At 37.3% G+C, this 24,565-nt stretch overlaps 2 protein-coding genes across 5 annotated transcripts in view; one reads left to right on the top strand and one right to left on the bottom strand.

Moving 5' to 3' along the window:
* LOC129576437 (neurobeachin-like protein 1) overlaps nucleotides 1-6,062 on the top strand; it is a 61,283-nt gene extending 55,221 nt beyond the window's left edge. For both annotated transcript variants that reach the window (XM_055461560.1, XM_055461565.1), the window contains 9 exons: nucleotides 85-348; nucleotides 424-579; nucleotides 691-1,407; nucleotides 1,524-1,685; nucleotides 1,775-2,245; nucleotides 2,380-2,845; nucleotides 2,920-3,034; nucleotides 3,120-3,297; nucleotides 3,525-6,062. In XM_055461560.1, the coding sequence (XP_055317535.1) occupies nucleotides 85-348; nucleotides 424-579; nucleotides 691-1,407; nucleotides 1,524-1,685; nucleotides 1,775-2,245; nucleotides 2,380-2,845; nucleotides 2,920-3,034; nucleotides 3,120-3,297; nucleotides 3,525-3,690 (2,695 nt within the window). In that variant the 3' untranslated portion in view covers nucleotides 3,691-6,062. The remainder of the gene's footprint in view (nucleotides 1-84; nucleotides 349-423; nucleotides 580-690; nucleotides 1,408-1,523; nucleotides 1,686-1,774; nucleotides 2,246-2,379; nucleotides 2,846-2,919; nucleotides 3,035-3,119; nucleotides 3,298-3,524) is intronic.
* A 338-nt stretch (nucleotides 6,063-6,400) lies between these two features.
* LOC129576450 (neural/ectodermal development factor IMP-L2) lies at nucleotides 6,401-19,566 on the bottom strand. 3 transcript variants are annotated; one of them, XM_055461595.1, is made up of 5 exons: nucleotides 19,146-19,566; nucleotides 8,278-8,523; nucleotides 7,845-8,148; nucleotides 7,539-7,744; nucleotides 6,401-7,368 (listed from the first exon to the last, which is right to left on the bottom strand). In XM_055461595.1, the coding sequence occupies exons 2-5, from the start codon at nucleotides 8,518-8,520 to the stop codon at nucleotides 7,360-7,362; spliced, it is 762 nt and encodes a 253-aa protein (XP_055317570.1). In that variant the 5' UTR covers nucleotides 8,521-8,523; nucleotides 19,146-19,566; the 3' UTR covers nucleotides 6,401-7,359. The 3 variants fall into 3 exon arrangements, with proteins under 3 accessions (XP_055317570.1, XP_055317592.1, XP_055317581.1); XM_055461617.1 differs by lacking the exon at nucleotides 19,146-19,566 and adding an exon at nucleotides 13,153-13,434; XM_055461606.1 differs by lacking the exon at nucleotides 19,146-19,566 and adding an exon at nucleotides 10,823-11,822.
* Between the last annotated feature and the right edge of the window lie 4,999 nt (nucleotides 19,567-24,565).

The following is a 24,565-nucleotide window of genomic DNA, read 5'->3' as shown; positions in this document are numbered from 1 at the left end:
TGATGACAAAAGGGTCAAATAGAACTTTTCTATATAGAATATTGATTCAACAAATCGTTTCTGTTTTTCCTCTTCTAATTACAGTATCAAGAAAGATGAATTCTATCATTTGTCAAAGCATGAAAATCCAGCACGAATGCGCTTGAAACTTGAACCATCACTGTATCACGATCCACACACAGCCGCATCGAATTTGCGAGACAATACAGCCAGCCAAAATGCTGACGATCGTCGATTGTCACACGAATTTGGCCCAACAATCGTACCGGCTGCTGTTAATGACATTTTTACCGAAGATGAGGCCGCTTTGCTGGAAGAAGAGATGAAAACAAGCGTTGAACCGCAACAGTAATTATTTTTTTCTTTTCGTTGGAATTTTCGCATTTTTTTCTTTGCTTCATTTCTTTCCCACCTCTCCTAAAGGCAAGACATTCCGGCGGAAAAAGTTGTCATATCACAAGAATGTGAGCTAGTTACAATGATGACACGGGTCAAGGGTCGACTGGAAGTTACATCACGATTATTCTCATTCATCGATCTAGATCAGGCCAATGAAGAAGGTGAACACTACGATTTCAAGTAAGTTCAAGTCGGCTTTTTTTTCAGTAAAAAACGGAATAGTTTTTATCTTCAAAATTTGCAAATCGGTCAAAAAATCATCTGTCAAAAATGTGTGTAATTGTTCCGCAGATTTCCACTGAGTCAAATAAAAGAAGTGCATTTACGCAAGTACAATTTGCGTCGCAGTGCACTGGAAATATTTTTGGTCGATCAGACGAGCTACTTTTTGAATTTCACAACGAAAACCCGGAATAAAATTTTCTCGAAAATTCTGAGCTTGCAACCACAAAATTTGCTGTACGGTTCGGGCCGGTCACCATCCGAGTTGTTGAAACAGTCTGGCCTTACACAAAGATGGGTCAATCGTGAGATTTCAAACTTTGAGTATTTGATGCAATTGAACACGATTGCGGGTCGTTCATACAACGATTTGAGTCAGTATCCCGTGTTCCCGTGGATTTTGGCTGATTACAGCAGCCCAGTGTTGGATTTGAATGATGAGAAATCGTTTCGTAATTTGAGTCGACCAATTGGTGTGGTTAATCCGAAAAATGAGGAAGAAGTGCGAGCTAAGTACGATGGTTTCGAAGATCCAACAGGTGTCATCCCGAAATTCCACTACGGAACGCATTACTCCAATTCAGCCGGTGTTCTGCATTACCTTATTCGTGTGGAACCATTTACAAAGCTGCACATTGAACTGCAATCGGGTCGTTTTGATGTGGCCGATCGTCAATTTCATTCAATACCACAAACCTTCAAACTTCTCATGGATAATCCAAACGATGTGAAAGAGCTTATACCTGAATTTTTCTATTTCCCCGAATTTTTGAAGAATTTGAATAAGTGAGTACAATTTTTAAATTGTTTGAATCAAATGCAATTTAAAAACCAAGAAATTGTCTTCAATAAAAAAGAAAATGAAAAAATCAATCCTAATTTTCATTGAATCGCCAATTTAGATTCGATTTGGGCACATTGCAAAACACAAAAGAGCGAGTGGATGATGTCATTTTGCCACCATGGGCCAAATCACCGGAAGATTTCATCTCTATACATCGACGCGCACTTGAATCGGAATATGTATCGCAGAATTTGCACAATTGGATCGATTTGATTTTCGGGTAAGACGCAATTCAGCATTATCATCATATTTTTAATTAATTCCAATTAAAGTGCCTTGAATTCAACTTGATGGATGTTTTATTTGTAGCTACAAACAAAAAGGGCCACGAGCAGTTGAAGCGTTAAACGTTTTCTACTATTGTTCGTATGAAGGAGCCGTTGATTTGGATAAGATTTCAAATCAAATGGAACGAGAAGCAGTAGAGGGAATGATTAATAATTTCGGTCAAACCCCATCACAATTATTGCGTGAGCCACATCCAAAGCGAGTCACGCAAGACGAAGTGCTGGCCAAATTATATCGCTTCGAGTTGAAAAAGCCGGATGTAACCGCTTTCCTTGATCGCATCGCTCATGTAAACTGTGACTTTTCCAATGAACGAGATCCGATTGTTTTCTTAAGCACTCCGCGAAGCCCACCGAAATCGTTCTTGCAAGCAAGTCCCGATTTCCTGATTTCAATTTCGAAGAGTGCCATTCTGGGCTGCAACTCATGGATATCGCAGGAAAAGGACAAAGGATTTCTGTTGGAAGTTGATGCCACCACCACCAATTTGAAGTGAGTCAATTTGTTAATTTATAGAGAAAAAAAAATTTCCTTCTTCATTTGGCCATTTACGATGCAAAGTTTCTGGTTTCATTTTACAAAATGACAAAAAAAAATTATCATGATAAATATATTAATTTCATAAGGAATCGTAAACGCATCAGTGGCCCATTCCATCCGTCAATAAATCTGCATTCGCAAATGTTTGCGGTGAGTTTGGATGGTCGTTACATCTATGCAGCTGGTTGCTGGGACAATTCATTGAAAGTGATTAGCGTAAGCCGTGCAAAACCAGTCGCATCGATTTCAAAGCACTTGGACATCATCACGTGTATTGCACTTGACAATTGTGGTTCGTATGTGGTGACTGGGTCAAAAGATTGCACGTGTATTGTATGGTCGATCAGCAATGGCACTGAGAAAACCGCATCAACATCGTCAAATCCGCCGACCACTCCGACTCACATGAATCATCATGCAATCGGCCATAGTCAAATGAATACGAATAACAGTTTAACACCGCGCCCGGTGAATACGTTGTACGGTCACGATAAACCCGTTTCGTGCGTTGCCATTTTCACCGAGTTGGACATGGTCGTTTCAGGAAGTGAGGTGTGTATCTTCTTGATAAATGAAAATGCTTTGACTTTTCTATTTCTCATACATTTTTTCTTTGTGAAAAGCAGGACGGAACAGTGAACGTGCACACGATTAAAGATGGTCAATTTGTGCGAACATTAATGCCAATTGATTGTACTGGTCCTTCAATTAACATCACATTCTTGGCACTATCTTATCAAGGTAAATGCGATCTTGTGCGTCAATTGAAATAAATGCACATTTCTAAATTGCTCACATCAACCGCACGCACACATCCCCATTTCAGGTCACATCGCTTTTTCGGCCGTCGATGATACATCACATTCGGTACATGTGTACAGCATAAACGGAGCACATTTGGGCTCGAAATATGTATCGGGCCGTGTTACGGGTCTGACAACGGCTAACGATTATCTAGTTGTGGCTGATGATGCTGGTGACATAACCATGTCTCGTTTATATGGGTAAGTGATTTGAAAGATGACAAAATGACAAGAATGACAATTGACGTACAATTCCGGCAATTGCAAAAAATCATATCGTTGAATACGAAAATATGTTTAATTTGTGCGTTTATTTTTTTCTCTCCCTTTTCTTTGCGTTTTGTTTTCTTCATTTCATCGTTTCGTTCAACGGCTCATTCCACTCATTTATTCTCTGCATGTCTCTCTGAATTTGACTGAATAAATAGGCTGAAACCAGTTTTCGATATACCGCTGCATATACCAATCCAGACAATTGTAGTAACACCCGGAAACACACATTTATTAGCGCCGTTGCGTGATGGAAAATTGGCTGTTATTGGTGTTTCAACGCCAAAAACCACGAAAAACAAACATTCCGTGTTAAGCGTATAAAATATGTCAACAATGATAGATAAATGTGCGATATGCGCGCGAGATGTCATGTCGTGCAACAAGTACAAGAGACAAACAACATTTGCACTGCTGCTGTTGCTCCCGCCATTGTCGTCGTCGTCGTCTCAATATAAATATGTATTTTCTCATTCCGCGATGAATCTTGTTCGATAAAAAAAAACTCACACACACACACACAACATAGGAAACCGAAATGAACGAAACCCAAATCAAGTATAGTAAATGAAAAACAAAGCGATAAAAACAAATCTATATGCAAACAGTTATGTAATTTGAATTGAATTGTCACTTGAGCAACACATCGAAGACCGAACTGAGTGCGCGAAATTACCAATTAAAACGAATTAATTGTCACTACCCGATATGTGTACGCGCAACACCTGTTTTATGATGCACTCATAATTTAAACAACAACAAAAACGCCAACAACAAAACGAAGAAAAAGAAGAAAACCCTCTGTAAAGATGTTATGATTGTCAATGGCCATCGACAAACAGGAAGAATGAAAATGCCAATTGATTGAGATATTTGCATGATAGCTTTATTCATGATGAAGAATTCTTCCATTTGTTCGAATGCCGTGTGTGTGTTTTTTTAAAGCCTCCCCTCCTCAATCCTAATTGAAATGTTTTTATTTTTAAAATGTGAATCCGTCGAGAAAGTGCATGATATTTCTCCGTTCAGAACAAGAAAAATCAAATAGCGGCCGATAAAAAACGGTAAATTCAATTAAATTAGATGAATTCCACGGTGCGTAATGATTTGATCGATTTTTTAAGCAAGTGTTTTTAATCAAGATTTTTCCCGTCTCAGACACAAATCGTATGAAAATAAATTGTAATAAAAAAATGTGCACTTTTTAAATTTACACAGTTCGTTTACATGTCAATTTCAAAAAATGAAAGAAAATGTTTTTTACACACAAATTGTTCCATAAGAGTTTTTATAAGCCTCTTTCAAAGAGAGAAAAGTCCTCTTGACACCGACATTTTTTTTCTTTTGTACAAATTTAACCATGAGATACTATATTTTTTCACAAATTGTTGAGAAATTTATTATGTGAAATACAAAATGGAATTTCTTATACACGTCGCTTATGCCGCTCCACACAATTTCTCTAATAACAAAATTTCTAACACTTTTTCTCTCTCAAACCAATTTCTAACAAAACCTTTTCCACACTTTTTGCATAGAACGCCAATTTACGCTGATCAATACCATCGAATGCACATTGTTTTAGAAAATTTTAAAGATACATCGGAAAGGATTCACTCCATATAGTCTTTTGGAATGACATATACAATATCTCGCCCGCAATGTTCCCTGTAAAAAACAAACTGTAAGCTATGAGATTCAAAGTAATTTCGAAAGCAATAAGCAACTGTCAACATATGATTTTTAATGAAAAGCATAAACAATACATTCTTATTTAGAGACTATATGACATTATTATGCAAGAAAAACTATATAACACAATACATGTAATGGGAAATACCTCGTAGAGAAAGAAAACAATATATTTTTAGTAGTGATATCAGACATTTTTAGCAATGTTACAACCGTTTTTCTCGTAGCGTACACCGTAAGGGTGGATATTTCTGTGTTATTTTGGAATAATAGAAAAATGAGAGATTAGAACATTTGCGTTTGTTTCGACAAAGTTTTTTTGATTCATGCGACAAACCAAACAAAAAAAAACCTCCACAAATTTTTTTCCAACAATGAACGTGCCGAAATGATATTGAGGCCGGAAAAATGTTCGGAATTTCATCACAAAAATGATATGTCACAAGAAATATTTCGATTTTATTTTATCGATTTTAAATGAAAAAGTTCACCAGATTGGTTGTTAAAATATAAACAATTGCTCCACATTTCATGTAGCGTTAAAATGGAAGAGCAAAATAATTTTCATCCAAATTTCTCTTGATTTTCATCCAATCAAATATTGTTTTTTTTCTCTTAGATTGACGAATATGTTAGGGACATTTATCTCCAGCGAATCATCGCGAATCCTTGTCGTCTCTAAATTCAAAGATTCGCGAATCTCCATGGCATGAGGATTCCAAAGAGATACATAAATGCCCTTAGCGAATATGTGCAATGCAATTTTTATTAGAATGAAAATCCAAAAAAAAGAATAACCGTACGAAATTGACTATATACGTAATCGTAGAAATCTTAAGTTAGTAGTTTGTTTCGTTCATATCGAACCATTGAATCATAAATCATAGCAAATATTTAATTTACCTGTGAGATGAGCATTATCAGTTTACAATGAAAAACAAAAGCATTATATTTAGCAAAACGAAATGAAATAAATGAAAAAAATCGTTTGTCATTTAGACTCATTTGAGTGCATTTTCGTTTTTATTTGCTTCAATAATACTTTCAACGTCTCCGCCAAAGAAGGAAAACTTCAAAAAAGAAAATAATACCTAAGAAGAGCCTCCCGACAAAAAAGACGAAGTTTTTTCTCCATAAAATAGTGCAAAAGTGGGATGCCATCTCGAGCAAGTCAGATAAGTCAGCGTAAGTAGTCTTCCAGTAAAGGTAAAATACAAACTGTTTTTTTTATTTGAAAATTGACCATTTATTTTTGTTCACGAAGTTTTGATTTCATCTTCTCGTTATTTTTTTTTGTTTCTGTTGCAGGTAATCAATGTCATGGCAATAATTCTCATTAAAATTTTTCCTTTTTTTTCGCTTTCCATCAGATTTGTATTCCATCATTCAGTGATACAATTATACATTAATGAAACTTAAAACATATTTACATAGACAAAAAAAAATAAGTAAAATATTAATAAAAAAGGGTGTTTTTTCATTCTGTCTTTAAAATAGTAATACTAGTGAAGCACTTTGCTATTATTTATGATGCTATTGGTTTCATTGAAATTCGTTGTGAATTCTTCTCTTCTATTCTTGTGATTAATGTTTGGTTTATTTCTTGTTCATATGGTTAGTTCGAAACATAGGTTTTGTATCTATCGCGTTGATGCGGATAGAATGCAAAAAATATAGACAAATAAGACAATACATAAGATCTATAAATTAATAGGAATCATTTGAAATGGTAATGGTAGTTGTGTTTCTTTTTCTTTTCATGTTGTTGTTCATTTTATGGTTTGATGGCTTAAGAATTATATGACACAATGTAAGTTTTTTACGTATCGTACTGCATCCAGGACATCACCTGAGCGCCACATCGCATTTGTTTCGCAACAAAATTCAACAAATTTGCAGTACTCAACTCAAATTGAATGCGTGTTTCGGTGAACGCCCACTTACTTCCTCCCAGTGTGACTTTTGAATGTTTTTATCAATCATTTGTGAGATTTCACACATGAAAATGGGATGAAAGGCGAAGGGCGCACGTCACCTGTTCTTCTTTTTACTAATTTAATTTGCACTTTGTTTGTGAACGAAGTATTTCATGGATATTGTAGAATAAATCTTAAATCATAAATAAATATTGAAATATTAATAGAATAGTGTAGTAAGTACATAAGAACTATAATTGGCATAAGGATTTTTTTTCTTTCTGTGCTGTTGGTTTTTTTTATAGTTTTTTGGGGCTCGTTTTCGATTTCATTTCAACTTTTATTCGATCCATTGATGAACGACTGCCGATGTAGAATGCTTGATTTAATCGCTCTGTAAATGGAATGAAAAAATTGAAATTAGTTTTTTTTCTTCAATTTAAATTCATGTTTGGATTTTGGACAAATGGAATTTTGAGAGAGAAAAATCCAAAATGGATTTTAAAATAGAATTTCGTTCTTAAAAATCTTTTTTCTTCATTCGAAATGATCATCAAAACTCACCGATGGATAAACGAATGTTTCTGCTGTGTCCTTCGAGATGGGATTTCGTGCTATGCATGTGTAGGTACCCATGTCCGACCATCTCAATGGTGAAATCAACAAATCACCGTTTGGTAAGACTTTTTGCCGTGAATTTTGTGCTCCAATCATATTTTGCTCAGCGTCGAGCCAGAAAATCTCTGGATGAGGCCGTCCAGCTGCCTTGCCTATTCAGAGAAAATGTTCAAAAGAATTCAAAGAATTAGTTTTGATTGAAAATTGAATGCTCAATCATTCTAGCTTCAAAAGCCAATGATTTATACGTACATGGAAGCACAATGGATTTGCCAATCGATGCAAATATCGTCGAATAGAACGACAGAACGCGCACCTTCTTCGGCCCATTCGATGCAGCACTGGTGATGCCGGCATTCAATGACAATAAATCGCTTTGATTGTTATTCTCGTTGGGAAAGATGGTGGTCGATTCCACGGCTGATTTGCTGCCAGAGCGTCCAACACAAGTGAATGTCCGCTCAGTGATTACCGATCTATCGATGATCAAACGCGAAATGGCACGTGCACGTGATGTTGGATTACTTTCGGTAATGGCATTCGATTCAAAGTCCAACTGTTTTCAAAAGAGAAGAAAATAAAATGTGAATTAGAGAAATAGTGCCAAATGAGAGGAAGTGTCGACATGACCAGAACAGCAAAAAAAAAACCGAATGAAAAGGAAATGTGCCGGAAAATAACTTACATTATCGACAGTTTTGTCGCCGCGCACCCAATGTATACTTGGCGGTGGTGATCCAATCACGTCGCACTCCAATTCAACGGTATTGCCAACGTGTGGACGAATTTTAATGGGTTTCACTTTAACCCATTCGTTGATTTCGACAAAAGCCGTATCGCTAGAAATTGTGTTATCCGGTTCGTCAATTGCACGACCGTACACGCTGCATGCCAGGGCAAATAAGCTCAAGTAGATAATTGAATTCATTTTCTGTAAAAGAAACAGACAAATCACGTACGGTTAGTAAAGAAAGAAAAAATTCGTGTAAAATCGAAAGAAAAAAATTGGACAAAGAAGGAGAGAAAAAAAAAACTGTTACGACTAACTTAACTAACTGCCAAGAAATTGCTCAAACAAATGAGCGTCAATCGAAAATCTATCGATTGTGATTTAATTAAAGGCTCGTTTCTGTGCACTTTTTTCTCTCTCTCCCTCCCTCGTCCTATCATTATTTCGTACGACGCAAAATGACTTAACTCGCAATCAATTGACATAAATGGAGGAACGAGGAATTAATTTATTGGCTTTTGATCATTGATCAAAGTCGGTTGCTTGTCGATTAACACAAGCGACAACGAGCGGTTGGTAGAGAGTTCTTTGCGCCATTACATCTCAATTCAATCATTTGCACTCGCATTTAACATGAATAAATCAAATAAGATCTCACGCGATCTGTGCGGCCGCGGTGGTTTCTCTATCCCTGTCTTGCTCTCTCTTTTGGCTCGCCGCAAATCAATTCACTTGAATTATCGTTGTGCGATCGTGCGATAAAAAAGAAGAAGTAGAAGGGAGAAAAGCAACGTTTTTTTCTCCATTTAAATTCTAAACGACTCAATCAAGTGGCTTTTTAAGTAGATATAATTGAATTGATACCGATGTGGTTGATTCATTTTGAGGGGCTCGTCTTCGATAAAGCCAATTCCCTTCGATATATTGATGATTGCGAATCAAATCAATATATACAGATGAATTTCATAATTTTCACATTTGCATTCCGTAATCGGCCGTTATTTTTTTCATTCAATTGACTGACTGCATCTATGTCTCTATGTCTCTCTCTCTCTCTCTCTCTCTCTCTCTCTCTCTCTCTCTCTTTTGAAAGACACATTCTTACAGCTCAGACAGACAGCCGTCGATAAATGCAGTCGCATCTGCTGCCGCATGCACTGCCTTTCCTATGATGTTGCGTGCGTTGCAACAATTGCAAATTGAACGATCGCTTGAAATTAAATGAATGACAATATGCAATATAGAGTATATCATCGATAGTCAGTCGATTGTTCTCATTGGAATGCCATTAAGTGCTATTGACGGCTCGTTTCACTCAGAAATGCGCACAAATTCCGATCGAACGATGTCAATTATTCAATCAAGTAGTCCGCGCATTCACGAAATATTGCACGACATAACGGACGAAGCAGAATGCAGTTCATTGACTCTCATTCATAAAACGAATAACAGCAACAACAACAACGAAAAATACTCCCCACATTCAGCCAGTCGCACCACACAAACGCGTGCGTGCAAACGGTGAACGAAATTTTATTTAATTGAAAAATTCAAAGGAAAACAAAAACTGCTGAGAAAAAACAATTGTGTACATTTTAAAATTAAATATCAATGAGAAACGATAGGAAAAACCACTTTGATGCCGAACGCTCAAGTGAACACATTTGGCGCATGACGTTTATATTGTGCCTCATCATCAAATGCTACACACGCCATAAAATTTGGATGTGAAATTGCTTTGAATCTCTCGCTCTCTTTATCGTTCTCACTTTGTCTCGTTTGCCCGAGCAAAATGCATCTCAATCGCAATGCCCCGCTTTTCGTATATGCAAAGTCACAAAAGAGCAAAATGCTCGAAAAAAAAAACCGAATCGCCGCTGCCAAAAAAAAGAAATCATGTGCTTAGCGGCAAAGCGACGAAAAAAAATTTCAATTAATGTCAAATGGACGTGGATTTATTCGCATGTGACAAATTATAACGGATCTTAAACAGAACATTTAACATCAAATTCATTGAAGTGCAACTTCACACGCACGTCTCTTGCTCACACACCGAACTGTGTGTGCATTTACGGTCTACATATCCGAATTGTTCGTCGTCGTCATTTTTTTCGTCTCTATCTTTTCTTATGTCTACGCTATGTGAGTTCGTGCTGTGTATCTCGAATGCATTCAACATGCTTTCTTGGTACGTGAATACACATGGCATGTGTCTGACTGACTGGCTCTCTACCCGCTATTGCAAGAGAACACACACGATACGAACAAACGAAAATATGGGAAACGAAAAGGGAAAAAAAATACTAAGACAGTGCTCGATATGTGCAGCCGAGAAGGATAGAAATCGATCTCTTTTTTTTTCTTCTACTCTCTTTAAATTGTCGTGCATAGGATACGGTATATACGGCTCTCCGTACTACGTGAACACATGCTCGAAATTATTGCATCAGAAAGATAACCGAATACGTGTCGGCTTTTTTCAATGAAATATCAGACTCACCATAGTTTCTCTGTGTAACTTTTCCTCGTAGCACAAATGAACCGAGAGAAAAAAAACTGTGTGTTTGTAGACTCGACTTCGATTAGATTATACCGCGTGCGTCTGAATGTATTTTAATACTGATTTGATTCTTCTCTCTCTCTCTCTCTCTTTCTCTCTCTCTCTCTCTTTCTCTCTCTCTCTTTCGATCTGGATTTCAATGCTTTCTCTAGGCTGATCTTTTTTTCTCTCTTCGTCTTCTTTCAAATTTCCTGCGCGCTCTTTTTTTACTCTCTGTCTCTGAGTGTGTGTTGCGGAATTTCCGGAAATGTTGGATTTCAGATCCCTTTTTCTTCGAATTTCCCACCAAAATTTATTTTATTGATTTCGCTGTTTCTTCTTTTCTTCAGTTCAACTGATGCTATGTGATCGAATTATTAACGTTCTGTATTTCATCTATCGCAATCGAAATTATTGTGAAAAATCTGTTCACTTTCATGCAAAACATAAGTAAGGATTATTATTTATTCAGTGGACGATTCGCGGCCCTCTGAGATATTGAAGTGAACGAAAAATTGCGTTAAATCTGATTTTTCCTAAAAATCTGGTAGTGTTCTTGATTTGTCGATGAAGAAATTTCTTTCTCTCTTATTTTTTTTTTGCTTCGTTGAAAATTTTCTAGCACTTTTTTTCACTAAGATTTTTGTGTCGCAAAAAAATTATTTAGTTGGTTGATTTGTTGATTTATCTTTGCAAAATAAAAAAAAATTGCGTTTTTTCTCTCTCGAATGATCTCTAACTGTTGGTTTTGAAACTTGGTTTAAGGCGATTTTCTTTTTTTAAATATAACTTTCGCTGTGAGTAGTAATTTTGTTTTGAAAAAATGCGTCTATCGGCACCGAACGATCAAACTCAACTGTTTCCAATGCTGTCGCTTATTTAACTGACCGAATGAACGACAATAAATTTATTCATGTACTCTTAAAACCGACACACAGTGTGTGACTCAAAGCGTTATGTGTGCTCACTTCGGTGTGTTACTTATACTTTTTGTTTTGTTGTTGCTTCTTTCTTCTTCGTTTTTGTTAAGTTCTTCTTTACGAAATTGTATTTTACTACTGTGTGTATATGCTTGATTGTTATATGTGACTAGGTGCTTATCGTGTGCAGCACAGCACAGAAGTTACAACATGAATGAAACACACATACACATAGCCACACACACAGAGACCCGTAGCCTAGAGGAGCACACACGCACACATACCCAGTTTGTTCGAGCAAAACCATTTAAGCATGGGCAACCGACGAAAAGAAAAAAACGCTCGACTCACAAGAATTGACGAAAGGAAGATGGGACAGTGAAAAAAACGACTATACACAAATACTGCCACAAAAATCGTTAGTGATTATGAGCGATCATAAATTTTTTCGCATTTTTTCTCTCGTTGGGATTTTCTTTCTCATTCCTGTATGCGCCTTTTGATTCTGGCTTGAAGGAGAAAAGGGATAAAATGAATTTTTTCAATACGTATTCCACTTGGAAAGAGAGAGAGAAACAAATGTAGAAGTTTCGTTCATTCGTTTTAATTATTCGACTTGATAATGATTTTGTGATTTGCAACTTCGGTTTTGTTCAATAAAAATTGGTTTCAACGCAAGTGCCAACCGCAGAGGAGGCAATCGACTTCAAATTATGAAATGAATTTGTTCGACATATTTGAAAAATCGTAAAACATTGTCGGTAGAGCAAAATGGTCCGAATGACGAACGATAACGCGATGTGTATATTGGCAGTGATTTATGACCGAAGCTCTTGTCGAAGAGCAATTTCAGCATTGTGAATATTCAATGTTATCATTCGAATGTAGTCATCGTAGAAAAATCGTAACTTTTTTCTCGCATCACCTCTAACCTATAGGCTTCGATAACGATTTCTTTTCTACGAGATTTTTTTTTTGTTCCCGATCATTCTGATAAATCATGAACCGAAAAAAGACGAAAAATTTCATTCATTGGCAAATTAACAAATGTTCATGCCAACCAAATCAAAATCTCTAATCGCTGTTCTATAGTTAGAATTAAAATATTCCATCAATTTCAAACCAAAACATTCCGCTGGCAAGAGATTGAAATCCAAACCCCAAACTATCAGCACAAACGATCGAATTGAATGTGTGAGAGAGTAAAAAATTGGACCCACCGCACGAAAAAAGTAATCTGCGCATATTAAAATCGTGTCTCTCCAATTAGCAAATCAACACCGTAAATTGCGAGATAAAACAAAACTAACTAATATTGAAAGGCTCGCTCCAAAAAGGATGAGAAATTTCAAATTCCATGAGATTATTTACCGTTTTCTTTTTCTCTCTTCTCTTTAATTGAATTCCACTCAGTTCGCAATAATGCCGAAGCGTGTTGTTGTTATGATGATGGCTTTTTATTCTTCCTCGTCAATATCCTTAATTGAAAATCTGATTTTAGCGCGTATTTTATGTGGCAACTCAAATTTAATTACTGATTGCACCGAGATATATATTAAATCCAATTCGTATTTGACTGTGCTCGACGGCTCCTTCTTTTCTTCTGCTGCTGTTTTATCAACATTTACAAAGTGCAATGTGAAAACTGACGATAATTTGAATTCTCTGCTTCGTTTTTATATCGTTGCGGCAGCCAAGTGATTCCAACAAAGAAAAACCATGGCGTACAAATTATGATGGGGCTGTTGAGCTTCGGATATTTACACAAGAAACGAACGGTGAAACCGATCGCCTAGCGGCGAAAAGCAAACGCAAATGAAAATGATGACAACAACAGCGACCAATGTTTGGCCCATGACACATATGAATTTTTTTAATTAACGAAATATGTAAACAATATTTATCAGGCTATCAGGCGAATCGCACAAATTCGATTAATAAGTTATTACATTCGATATCGATTCGATGCAAATGCTGTGCGTATTTTCTTTCCTGTTGTTGTTTCGGTTTTTCTGCCTCCAATTTATGGCATTGTTAACAATAAAAAAAATTTTGTGTTTGCATATTGATTTGATCGCATATTCGACTAACGTTGAGGCTGCTGTGTGCATGTGTATGAATGCGTTGCCGCATGTGTGTGCTTGTGATGCCGTTGACGTAGGCATTAATATTCCATAATGCACCGAAAAGAGCATTGTTTCGGTTTCCACGTAGCACACACGACCATTTCTCCCTTTCGCTTTCAATTGAATCGATAGAAAATGGTACGATACGGTGACGGGCCAATGAAAACTCTTGCATTGACATAAGGTAGTTATCGTACGAGTTTGTTTGCATTTTTATGCTGCGCGCGTGACAACACACACACTTCGATTTTTGTCTGTTTTTTTTTTCTCGGGGAAACAGTAAGAAAGAGAGTAATGCGGGCCAATCGGCTATAAATATTTCATCATCCGAGAAAAAAAAACGATATGGATAAAAATTGTGAACTATTCAAACTCATGACAAAGGAGCTCTTTCAGTCTTGGTAGACTTTTTGGCCGCCGCACACAAGATTGGCCCCATACAGATTTATGAGCAACAAGTTTTTTCTTTCATTCTCTCTCTCTCTCTTGCTCGCTCGCTCGTTTTGTGTACATTTTCGCATTATGCGTGTTGTTTGGAATGTGTCCTTTCCAATTTATTTCCGCATTTCATTCGATCTAATGGATGTTTGTTGTTCACACTGGCTATTTCTAAAAAGTTTTTCCGCAGAATTTGCCATGTTAACACACAACCGAATAGAAAAAAACGAACAAAAATTCGAAAAGACGAATATGTTCGATCTAAATTTCTTGACATTCGATAAATGGCCTTTTGTGTTGGATTTTCTGAGAAAGACAACGAAATCGGACTGAATGACTCACACCAAAAACGACAAATTTCTCAGAAGATGACGGTGATGGTTATTAATTGAGGATTGGGCGGCTGCTATTAATTTGCATACCAATTCATGTTTGAAACATGTTTATTCCAAGTTTTCATTCATAAAAATTCGTTGTAGAGCAAGTTCAAAGGAGATATTATCGTCATAAATTCTAAAATGATATGATTTCGGCTTTTTCTTTCTTCTTTCTCGTCTATTTAGTCATTTCGAAAGCTGCTGCTTCTTTCTCTATTTAATTTTCGGTTGATGTCAGGTTTTTTTGCGGTCACATCATAAAACCAAACGACCAAAGTTTAAGATACATGACACAAAGTCTAATGAATGAAACGAAAAACTTGTTTGATCGGAAAATTAGATTGAACGTGTTGATGATTTTCTAAATCGGTGTATTATGACATATGCCAAAATTTATGTGCACGGCTTCTGGCTCGTCTTCGTCTGTTTCTCTTTCTCTTTCTCTTTCTCTCTCTTTCTCTCACTCTCTCTCTCTCTCTCTTTCTCTCTCCCTCTCTCTCTCTCTCTCTCTCTCTCTCTCTCTCTCTTCCCCTCGCAGCTGTATGCATATACTGAAAATTATTGACAAATATAAATCGCCTACACGATAACCAGTTGCAGAGTTGAGATTATACGGGTTGAACATTTAAAATGAAATACGATGAAAATGTACATCAAAATAGAATATATTGGTCACGTGATAAATCTCACGTACACCACACAGCTCTTTTTTCATTCTCTCTCTTTTTCATTTTCTACATTTATCCAATTGATTTGTTCATATGTGATTAACGTAATTCTCATTCGTCGTGTAATGAAAAAAGAGTCAAATCATTCTCATTGAATGATAATAATCGTGTTAACGATGGAACGCCAAGTATAGCAACGCGTTAATATCGATGGAATAGAAAAGTGTAGTCTGTCAGTGGAAGAGTGCGTCAGAGAGAGAGAGAGAGAGAGAGAGAGAGAGAGAGAGAGAGAGAGAGAAAAGTATATTGAATGACATTGAAAATGCATTTTGACGTAATTCACACTCAGGCCCAACAAGACTGAACAACTTGACAACGATTCACATTAATCCAAGAACAAAGCTCACATTTAATTCATAGATTAATGGGCATCTGGCGATGCAATATACAATTGCTATACAGAGAGAGAGAGAGACAGACAGACACACACATACACATTCGTTCGTTCGTTCATTTTGATTTGTACTTAGTTGAGCCAACGACTTATGAACAGGTACGGCACACATTCAATCAGCAACAAGCAAGTAGCGTTTGAATCGAAATACTAAATCTTCACTGTGTGTCACTCTGTCTCTCTGTATCTCTCGCTCTGTGTCTCAGTCGATGTGACTGTGCGGTCTGTTGTAAAATGTCTGTCTGTTGCTAAGCCACTTCCGAAACAGTTGCGCTCTCATTTTATCGCTGTGACGGTAGTTGCCGTTTCTGTTGCCTTTAAGTATTTAGTGTCATCAATCATATCTCATTCGCTTTGTGTCACATACAAATAGCATGTGTGTGCCTGTGCATTTCTAGATATACATCTGATTCGACATTTAGACGAACTGAGCGCGGAGTTTCATTCAACGAAATGAAAATTTATGGGCCAAGACACTTGAATTAAAGGAGAAAACTAATGGGCCGAAGTGAAAGAAACTGTAATTATGAATCGAAACGAGTCATGTAATACACACGTTCACCGACTTCAGCCACGTTTTGTCATATTGGCACAGTAGCAGCTATATTCACATGACTGATAGAAACCACACTGGCCACTTATTGACTACTTGAATTCATCGTGTGATTTTCAGATTGTTCCATCGGTCGTTTTTTCTTTTCTTTCGCTTTCGATCGCGCACACAATATACCGACAAATTGCTCAATTTATTCGCAAGCCTCCGTTTTTTTTACCCCGTTTAGCATTACATTACGTTGTTTAAGACGTAATTGATTTGGTGCCTTTTTCTGTCATCTTTTGTGAACCATTTAAGCGGCCAATTGGGATTATGTTGCAACCGATGCAACAGCATCATCGTACCTACACATGGCGAACATATGACAGAAATGTACGAGATAAAACAAAATGAAGAGGAAAAAAAAACTGAATGAGGGAGTAGCGAAAGAGAGAGATACGATCTCGTTAGAGGTTGAATAATTTAGCGTTTCTGTATTAATAAGACGAGACTTTTTGAAGGTAGAACATTTCAAACGACGACTATTATCAAATTGTTCAGTCAGCCTGACAAATTGGCGGCATGGCGTGACGATGTTGAAACAATGTTGTATATGCTTGATCATTCTCGTGTACATCGGCCACCGCCGGCTCGCCAATTATAGTGATGCTCGACGATAAGGGGCAATAAATCATTTTTAATGTTCACTTTCATTCAAATTGTTACCATAATCACTTGTTAAATATGCAATCTGAGGCTGTCAACCACACTGTGTGTGTATATATATAATTTGGCGTTTTCGCTTTGAAAACCGGCTGTCGTCGTTTTTTCTGCCTCTTTTCTTCTTCCGAAGAACCATGGCTCGTTTTTCTGATTATCAACTGATGACGCAGTGATGACGAATTTTCTATCCGAATGTGAGAATTTCTCACCGAGAAAGTGTTGCACAACCCGACTTAATTATTAATTCTTCGAAATGTGTTCGACCTCTTTGAAAGCCCCACACATTTTGTATGCATCTACGTCATCACATTCATTTGCGTGAGCATGAATGAAACATTTGCCCCGCAGTCATATTGACCGGTAATAATTATTGGTGTGCCTGTTGTGCACGATTTCCATGCAAACGACACGATATATTTGTAATTATATTGCATCGTTGCATGCATGCACACTACAGAATCTTCGAGTGTCCTGATCAGAAAGTCGATTCGAACGGAAATCCCTTTCATTCCTTTGACATAAGTCATTCAGTCACATTTTTGTTGGCGCGATCAAAGTCGCGTGTATGGCCATGAGCAACACAGTAGCACACCATTTTCGGTTGAATCGCATATAGTCGAATCGAAAGTTGATGAAACATGTCTCATGCTGTTGAAATTTGATCGAGGCGTGACGCGACTCAAAGGGCATTCAAAAGAAAATTCCAGCGAAAAAAAAGCAGACAATCTTATCAGTTTGCCGCCGTTTCATTGGCCCCCCCACGCCGTCTTTATGTTTCTCTCTTCCTCTCTCACTTCCGATCAAGAAATTGTCAACTCATGTAAAAACCATGAACTGGTTATTTCTAATGTCGGCTAAGAATAAGAAAAAAAATTGGTTTTGGCGACTGTGCCTTTTCTCTGTCTCAGTCTCTCTCTCCTCTTTTTCCTGTACCGTAAATTTTTTTTCTTGATTATGATTGAAAATTGAGGACGTCTTATCGCGAAAGAGCGGAGATAACTGATTCAAAACTGTATCAATCACATTCAATTTGGACGTTAACAATTGTAAATCTTTCATATTCGCTCAATTCCTTTTTTTGGGACACAATCAAACGCAACGAACTTGCTCTCTGTGTGTACTCACATTCGAAGCAATTTTACATTACGTCAATCGGTTGAAATGTGCCACTGGATGCAATATATATATTTCATTCACAGCAGAATGGCTGTGAAAATTGACAGAAAGCAAGCAGAGCGAATATTCGCTTTTTTTCCTCCATTTGCCTGCCAAATTGTTGATTGACAGTCACTTTTTTTTGAATTTGCGCGTGTAGAACGTCATCGTTTTGTGTCTGTGACTTTCATCTTTTTTTAAATTTGCAATACGGAAAAAATGGAAAAAATTGTATAAATTAGCGTCACATTTATGAATCGCACTTTTGATTATCATCGTTAAAGTTCGCCGAAAATAGTTGACATATAGAACGCAATGTCTGCAAAATTTTCTACATTCACAACCAGATTGTATTCAGAATTCTATTGAATTGATAAGCAAGTAAAATTTCGAATCACCCGATGGCGACATCATTTCCTTTACGAGACAGTTACAAATTGTTCGCAACACAGCATAATGCTTGATCATAGCAGAATTGCATCAGACACTTAACCTATTCGTTAAAATGCCGATGAATTAATTCCGCTGAATCATACACACGACGGACGGTGTGAACGAATTTTTTTCTCTTCATCGAAATTCATTTCTAAATTGGTGTCGGCTTTTTTATCTGTCGCCATAACAAATTTGAAACGACACAACGAAGTTTGAACAGAGAGAAAAAGAAAAAAATGGTAATGTATTTATAAATAAATTAACCATGCGACACGAACGACACCTTGAAAGTGTACGAAAATTGCATTACGAAGTTGAACATAGACAATTGCATCAGAAATTGTTGAATGAACAGAAAAAAAAACATTTCTTTTGTATGTATACTTAAAACTGATTGTATGTCATAACAACAACAACGGCAAAAAAATGAAAGAATAAAAATTTGGAATTTACCTGATTTTTCGCTTCGTGGACACAATTTGATACGATAATAGAAAATTTATTTATTTCTCGTTATTCTTTCAAGTGCACTTAAGGACGCTTTTGGTTTTGGGTATATATGTGTGTGTCAGAGTTTAAAATTCGTTGTGTAACTGTCGTTTAACACAAAACTATTCTTCTCACTCGAAATAAGAAAAAAGAAACAACTGATTGATAGAAAAATCCGAATTTTTCCACCACTGAAAATTTCTGATCAGAAATTTGTTCGTTCAAATAAAAAAAAGTAAAACGAAAAAGAATTGATTTTTGATTTGATTCGAAACACTTAGAGCAAAAATTAAACGCGATTGAGACTGACTGTCTATATATTCTCTGTGTATCGACTGGATGTGAGAAAAATGACCGATTTGTGTGAGTATGGATACAATTTGATAATGGCAACAAAAAGTTTCAGCATCTCTTTTTATAGAGAAAAGCGCGTCAGCGGCTGCTGTACACAGCGCGCAACAGTATGAAGCATGAGAGCTGCTCTCTCGGTGTATCAATTGTATTGGTGGTGTGATGACGGCCACGGTGGTGCTGAGCAGAGCAGAGCTATAGAGAGAGAGAGAGACATGGGTCATGCCAGAAAAAAACCTCTGTTCTCTCTATCAAATATGTATATTGTTATTCGAAGATACATATGTAAACGACGGCGACGACGAAATCGACGATTTTTCTTGGTTGAGAACAATTCCCAATAACCGTACTATAAAATTAAACCGAAGCATTCGATGGAAATGTATGTGCAAAAAAAGTGAGCAGCCGCTATATACACAACATACACACGAAATTCAATTCCATCTCGCATGCAAGCGTTCGCCCGCACGCGCTTGTTTGCCTATATCTAAATAAACACACGAGCACCACACACAATTGTGATGAGCGAGAGAAGCAAGCGAAAAAGAGAAAGAGAAAAAAAAACGAACACCATAAATGATGATTGAAATTCCTTTTTTTGCCTTCGTCTTTTCGCCGCATTCGCTATCCGCACCATATCCGATACATGTGCGCGATGAGCAATGCTCCTCTCATTTTTCTTGATCTATCCGCAATACATCGCCACACACCACATTTTTATTGCTCCCCCAAAAAGAAGCGGCATGGATAACATAACATTATTACCACATACGATTAAATCAATTTTTTACCGATTGCCATTTGATCCGTATGTTCGCACTACCGACAGCAAGATGCGTTCATCTTACGGTGTGGGTGAGAGCAAACGCACACCGCAACACAACGTTTCGATGGAAAATATGACCAACTGCACAAGATTGTGAAGTGGTTTTTTTATTCGAGTTCTGGAAGTCTATTTTAGTGCACTCGTCAATTTTCTTAATGAGCTTTCGCTTGTTTTTCAACTTCTCAAGTGAAAATGTCTGATCCAGTATTCACACTCTTCCATCACCTACCATGTAGAATGTTTCACCATTACAAATTATAAGATTTTTTCTGTGTAATAGTCGATATGGAAATGGTGCTGAACAATTTCCTCCAAAAATATCCCTGAAATTAAAGCAGATGAACCACCATCTTGAGTACACTTATTACTTATTACTTATTACTAAGGATATGGATATGGATATGGATATGATGGATCTGACTGAAGTGAATTTTTAGCATAACGATAAATTCAGCGAAAACCCTGTATATCCGATTTCGGATGAAAATGTAAAATCCTACGTTACAACGGCTCAAACCTACGCCTATGTGGAAATAAACGTGGCTCTTTAGATGATCCTTTACCCCTTACCTAGCGACGACGTTTTTCGCTGGAAATATTTTTCAGACTTTCGAGTACTGGGAATAATCGCAATGCAATTGTCGGAATTATTGATCGTTACCAATTACCCATTACATTCTTAGCATATCGATTCTATTTGCATTTAATTGATTGTCATTTTCTTTTGCTCTATTTTCTGTGTGCATTTCGTTTGATTTTGCGAGATTGGTACGATTGATGCGATTCATCGTTGATTTACATTAAATTCAACTTCAATAAACTGCAAACACACACGCGGAGAGAGGGAGGGTGAAGAGACCACCACTGCATCGAATGATCTATATAATAAAAAAAAAAGTTGAAATGGAAAAGAGTTGCATAAGAAATGGAGATTCCTTTTCGTTAATTCAATTGATTTCAATTCGATTCAAAGTCAAAAACATTGAACTGAATGGACGTTGTTTTTTAGCTCATATTTCCGAATTCGTTGCTTCATATCGTTGCTCTCTGATGATGATTATTATTGCTAAAAACCGTTTTCGTCTAGCTAATTTTCTGCGAAAACTGTATCGATGACAATATTGAGTATACACACGCTGCATCGCAAACGTTGTCATCATTTGTAGGATTGCGCTCATGCATTCAATTTATTGCATTCAATCGATTTAATGATGCCAATCAGTCTAGCATGCACATAGCAACGAAAACTCGGTTCTTAGACATTTGGCTCTCGTTTCGGTCTCGCTTGCATTGACTTGAAACAATTCATTGATTGCATGCAAAAATGCAAACTCAAATTGAATACTGGTTGAGCGAAGTAAGAAAAAAAACCATCGCCACCACCAACAACAACACTTTCGACGTCAACGACAATGCGATCGGTCGAACGATGTAGCTGAGTAGCAGGGAAAAAAAATCAATAAATGCAACTAAAATGGAAAAAACGATCGAATCATATATAATTACCGCTGTACATTTACGTCGCCTTTGTATAAGTGAATCATGCAAAAGACTTGTCATGTCAATACCATACCCATGATGTATGTATCAATTGTCACGTAGGTTTTCTCTCTCTCTCTCTCTCTCTTTCTCTTTTCTCGTTTAGTTCTAAATCATTACGTATTGCTCCCGTTTTTTTTCTCTTCATTTCTCTGTACTGTCAGCAATGGATATATATCCAAGTATTTTTTCGAGCGATTTAGACGCAATCGAATGTAATTGCTTGTTTGTTTGTTTGGTTGTGTGTTCAGAAAATGTGTAAGCGTAAGTGGAAATTTCCGACAAAATATAAAAACCGAGAGTAAGAAAAAGATTCCAAAGTCATGATTTGGATGTGCCCGCACAACCATATAATATACTAACAACAATAATTATAAGCCATATCAATCAATTGAAAGCGATTTGTTGGCTAAGCCTTGCCCGAAAAAAACACACACAAACTTCCATCAGTTGCATGAAGTGGAAAAGCCCCGCACGCACGTCTCTAATCACCTCTGAACAGAGCAAGCTGCGAACAGTGTACCACTCGGCCGACTAATTATTATTTGCATTTTAATACATGGTGTTAATTCGATTTGATTGCATTATGCAGCTAGTCACATGGCATGTCATATAACTCTCAAGAAAATTTTCCATCATCAACCTATACATCATTTAGTGTTTCAAACCCAAACGGAATATTTTTTTTCCGCATTGATTTCCTGAATCGGTTGTCGGAATGCATTCAATGTATTAACTGCTGCACTGCTAATGTCAGTCAATGTACGATATTGATTTGAATTTTGATTGCCTACTGAGCCAATGGCTTGAACATACAATTAGTTGCAATTTTTTGCGATGTTACGTCAGGATGATAGTGAGATCACTGAACTTTTTTCATCATGTGCTCATTTACCATTCAAATCCAACACTTACTTTCGATTCGATGAATGGATTTCTATTTTGCTTCTTTATTACTGCTGTGCTCGCGACTATTCTTTTTACTGTCACGGTTTTGCCCGGCAACATACATTTCGATTCGGTGCGAACCGTTACTTCGTCGGAAACGAGAGAAGATTCCAGCACAAATGAATTATATAGACATAACGGGAACTGCGGGACACCACATCTGTCCAATTGGTCACATGCAACGTGGATCAAAATGCTTTCGAATATGAAAGTGATTTCGTCCGATGACATGCAAGCATTCTGTGTGTATCATTCATGAGCTGAAATTTCAACCAAATGCTCACCATTCAATGAAAACGGCTTTGTTGAATGTGAAGTATCCGTGCGCGATGTGTCTCGTAAGTCATAAATGCTGAAAACGGGATTGATAGCCAGCCAATGATAAGCACCAAATGGCTAAAAATAAACCACGAAGTCTCAGCAGAAATTTGCATGAAAATGTGGCGCCGTCCAGCCAATTCGAAGCAGCACCGAAACTTTGCATCGCATCGTAAAATAAAACATTTAAATGCCGTGGGTGATGATTAAAGCACACTGTGGAATATGTCGCTCAAATGGAAAGCAGCTTCGCCCAATTAAAGCAGAATCGTGCACATATACATCCAATATACTACTGTGTCCAAAAAGTAAGGTGACATTGCATTTAAAATTTAGCGCGCTGGGGAATTTGAAAAAATCCTTTTATTTTTAGGGTGGTTGGACTGTCTTTGACATCCCTGCCAAATTACACGTCAAAATATTCATTAGTGTTTGAGATACGCTTCGTTTTGTGGACTGCTAAAAGTGAATTTCTCGTTTTTTGCGATGTCGAAATTTGTTGATCAAAGAATTTGCATTAAATTTTGTTTGCGGAATCAATTTTCTGCTGCGGATTCGTTGAGGATGGTGCAGAAAGCCTTTGGTGATGAGGCTATGTCGAAAAAAAATGTTTACAAGTGGTATAGTGAGTTCCAAGCAGGCCGTGAATGTGTCGAAGACGAAGAGCGTGCTGGGCGACCATCAACCTCAACCGACGAAGCTCACGTCCAAAAAATTAAAGATTTGGTGTTGGAAAACCGTCGATTAACGATTAGAGACCTTGCTGATGATATTGGCATATCGAAAGGCTCAGTCAATACCATTTTGAAGGAAGTTTTGGGCCTCAAACGCGTCAAATCTCGACTGGTATCGAAATCATTGAATTTTTTGGAAAAAAGGTGTCGAGTTGACGTGTGTGAAACAATGCTTTCTGACTACATTGACAAGACGAAATGCATGATCACTGGAGACGAGATTTGGATCTATGCTTACGACCCGGAAACAACCGACCAATCGAGCGAATATCGTGCCAAAGGTGAGCCGAGACCAAAAAAACCGCGCCAAAGTCGCTCAAAAATCAAGGTCATGTTGACTGTTTTCTTCGATTATCGGGGTGTTGTGCATTATGAGTTCCTTCCCCCGGGTCAAACAGTCAACAAGGAATATTATTTGAGTGTTATGCGTCGTTTGCGTAACGCTATCCGCCAAAAGAGGCCGGAATTGTGGAAAGACAACTCTTGGTTTTTGCACCATGATAATGCATCGTCTCACAATGCGATCATTCTTCGTGAACATTTCGCCAAAAACTCGACTCATATCGTTCCACAACCACCGTATTCACCTGATTTGGCACCGTGCGACTTCTGGCTGTTCAACAAGCTCAAAAGACCGCTCCGGGGACACCGTTTTGAGACGATAGAGC

This window comes from Sitodiplosis mosellana, unplaced genomic scaffold (genome assembly GCF_009176505.1).
Source record: "Sitodiplosis mosellana isolate CC-2019 unplaced genomic scaffold, AAFC_SMos_1.0 Smas_scaffold_1, whole genome shotgun sequence".
NCBI lineage: Eukaryota > Metazoa > Arthropoda > Insecta > Diptera > Cecidomyiidae > Sitodiplosis > Sitodiplosis mosellana.
Note: the sequence above shows the minus strand (reverse complement) of the source record. Positions and strands in the feature narration are given on the sequence as shown.

Coding starts and splice junctions, on each gene's coding strand:
- LOC129576450 (XM_055461606.1), bottom strand. Junction 8,149..8,277: donor GCGACAAAACTGTCGATAAT/GTAAGTTATTTT, acceptor TTTTGAAAACAG/TTGGACTTTGAATCGAATGC. Junction 7,745..7,844: donor CAAATCCATTGTGCTTCCAT/GTACGTATAAAT, acceptor TTCTCTGAATAG/GCAAGGCAGCTGGACGGCCT.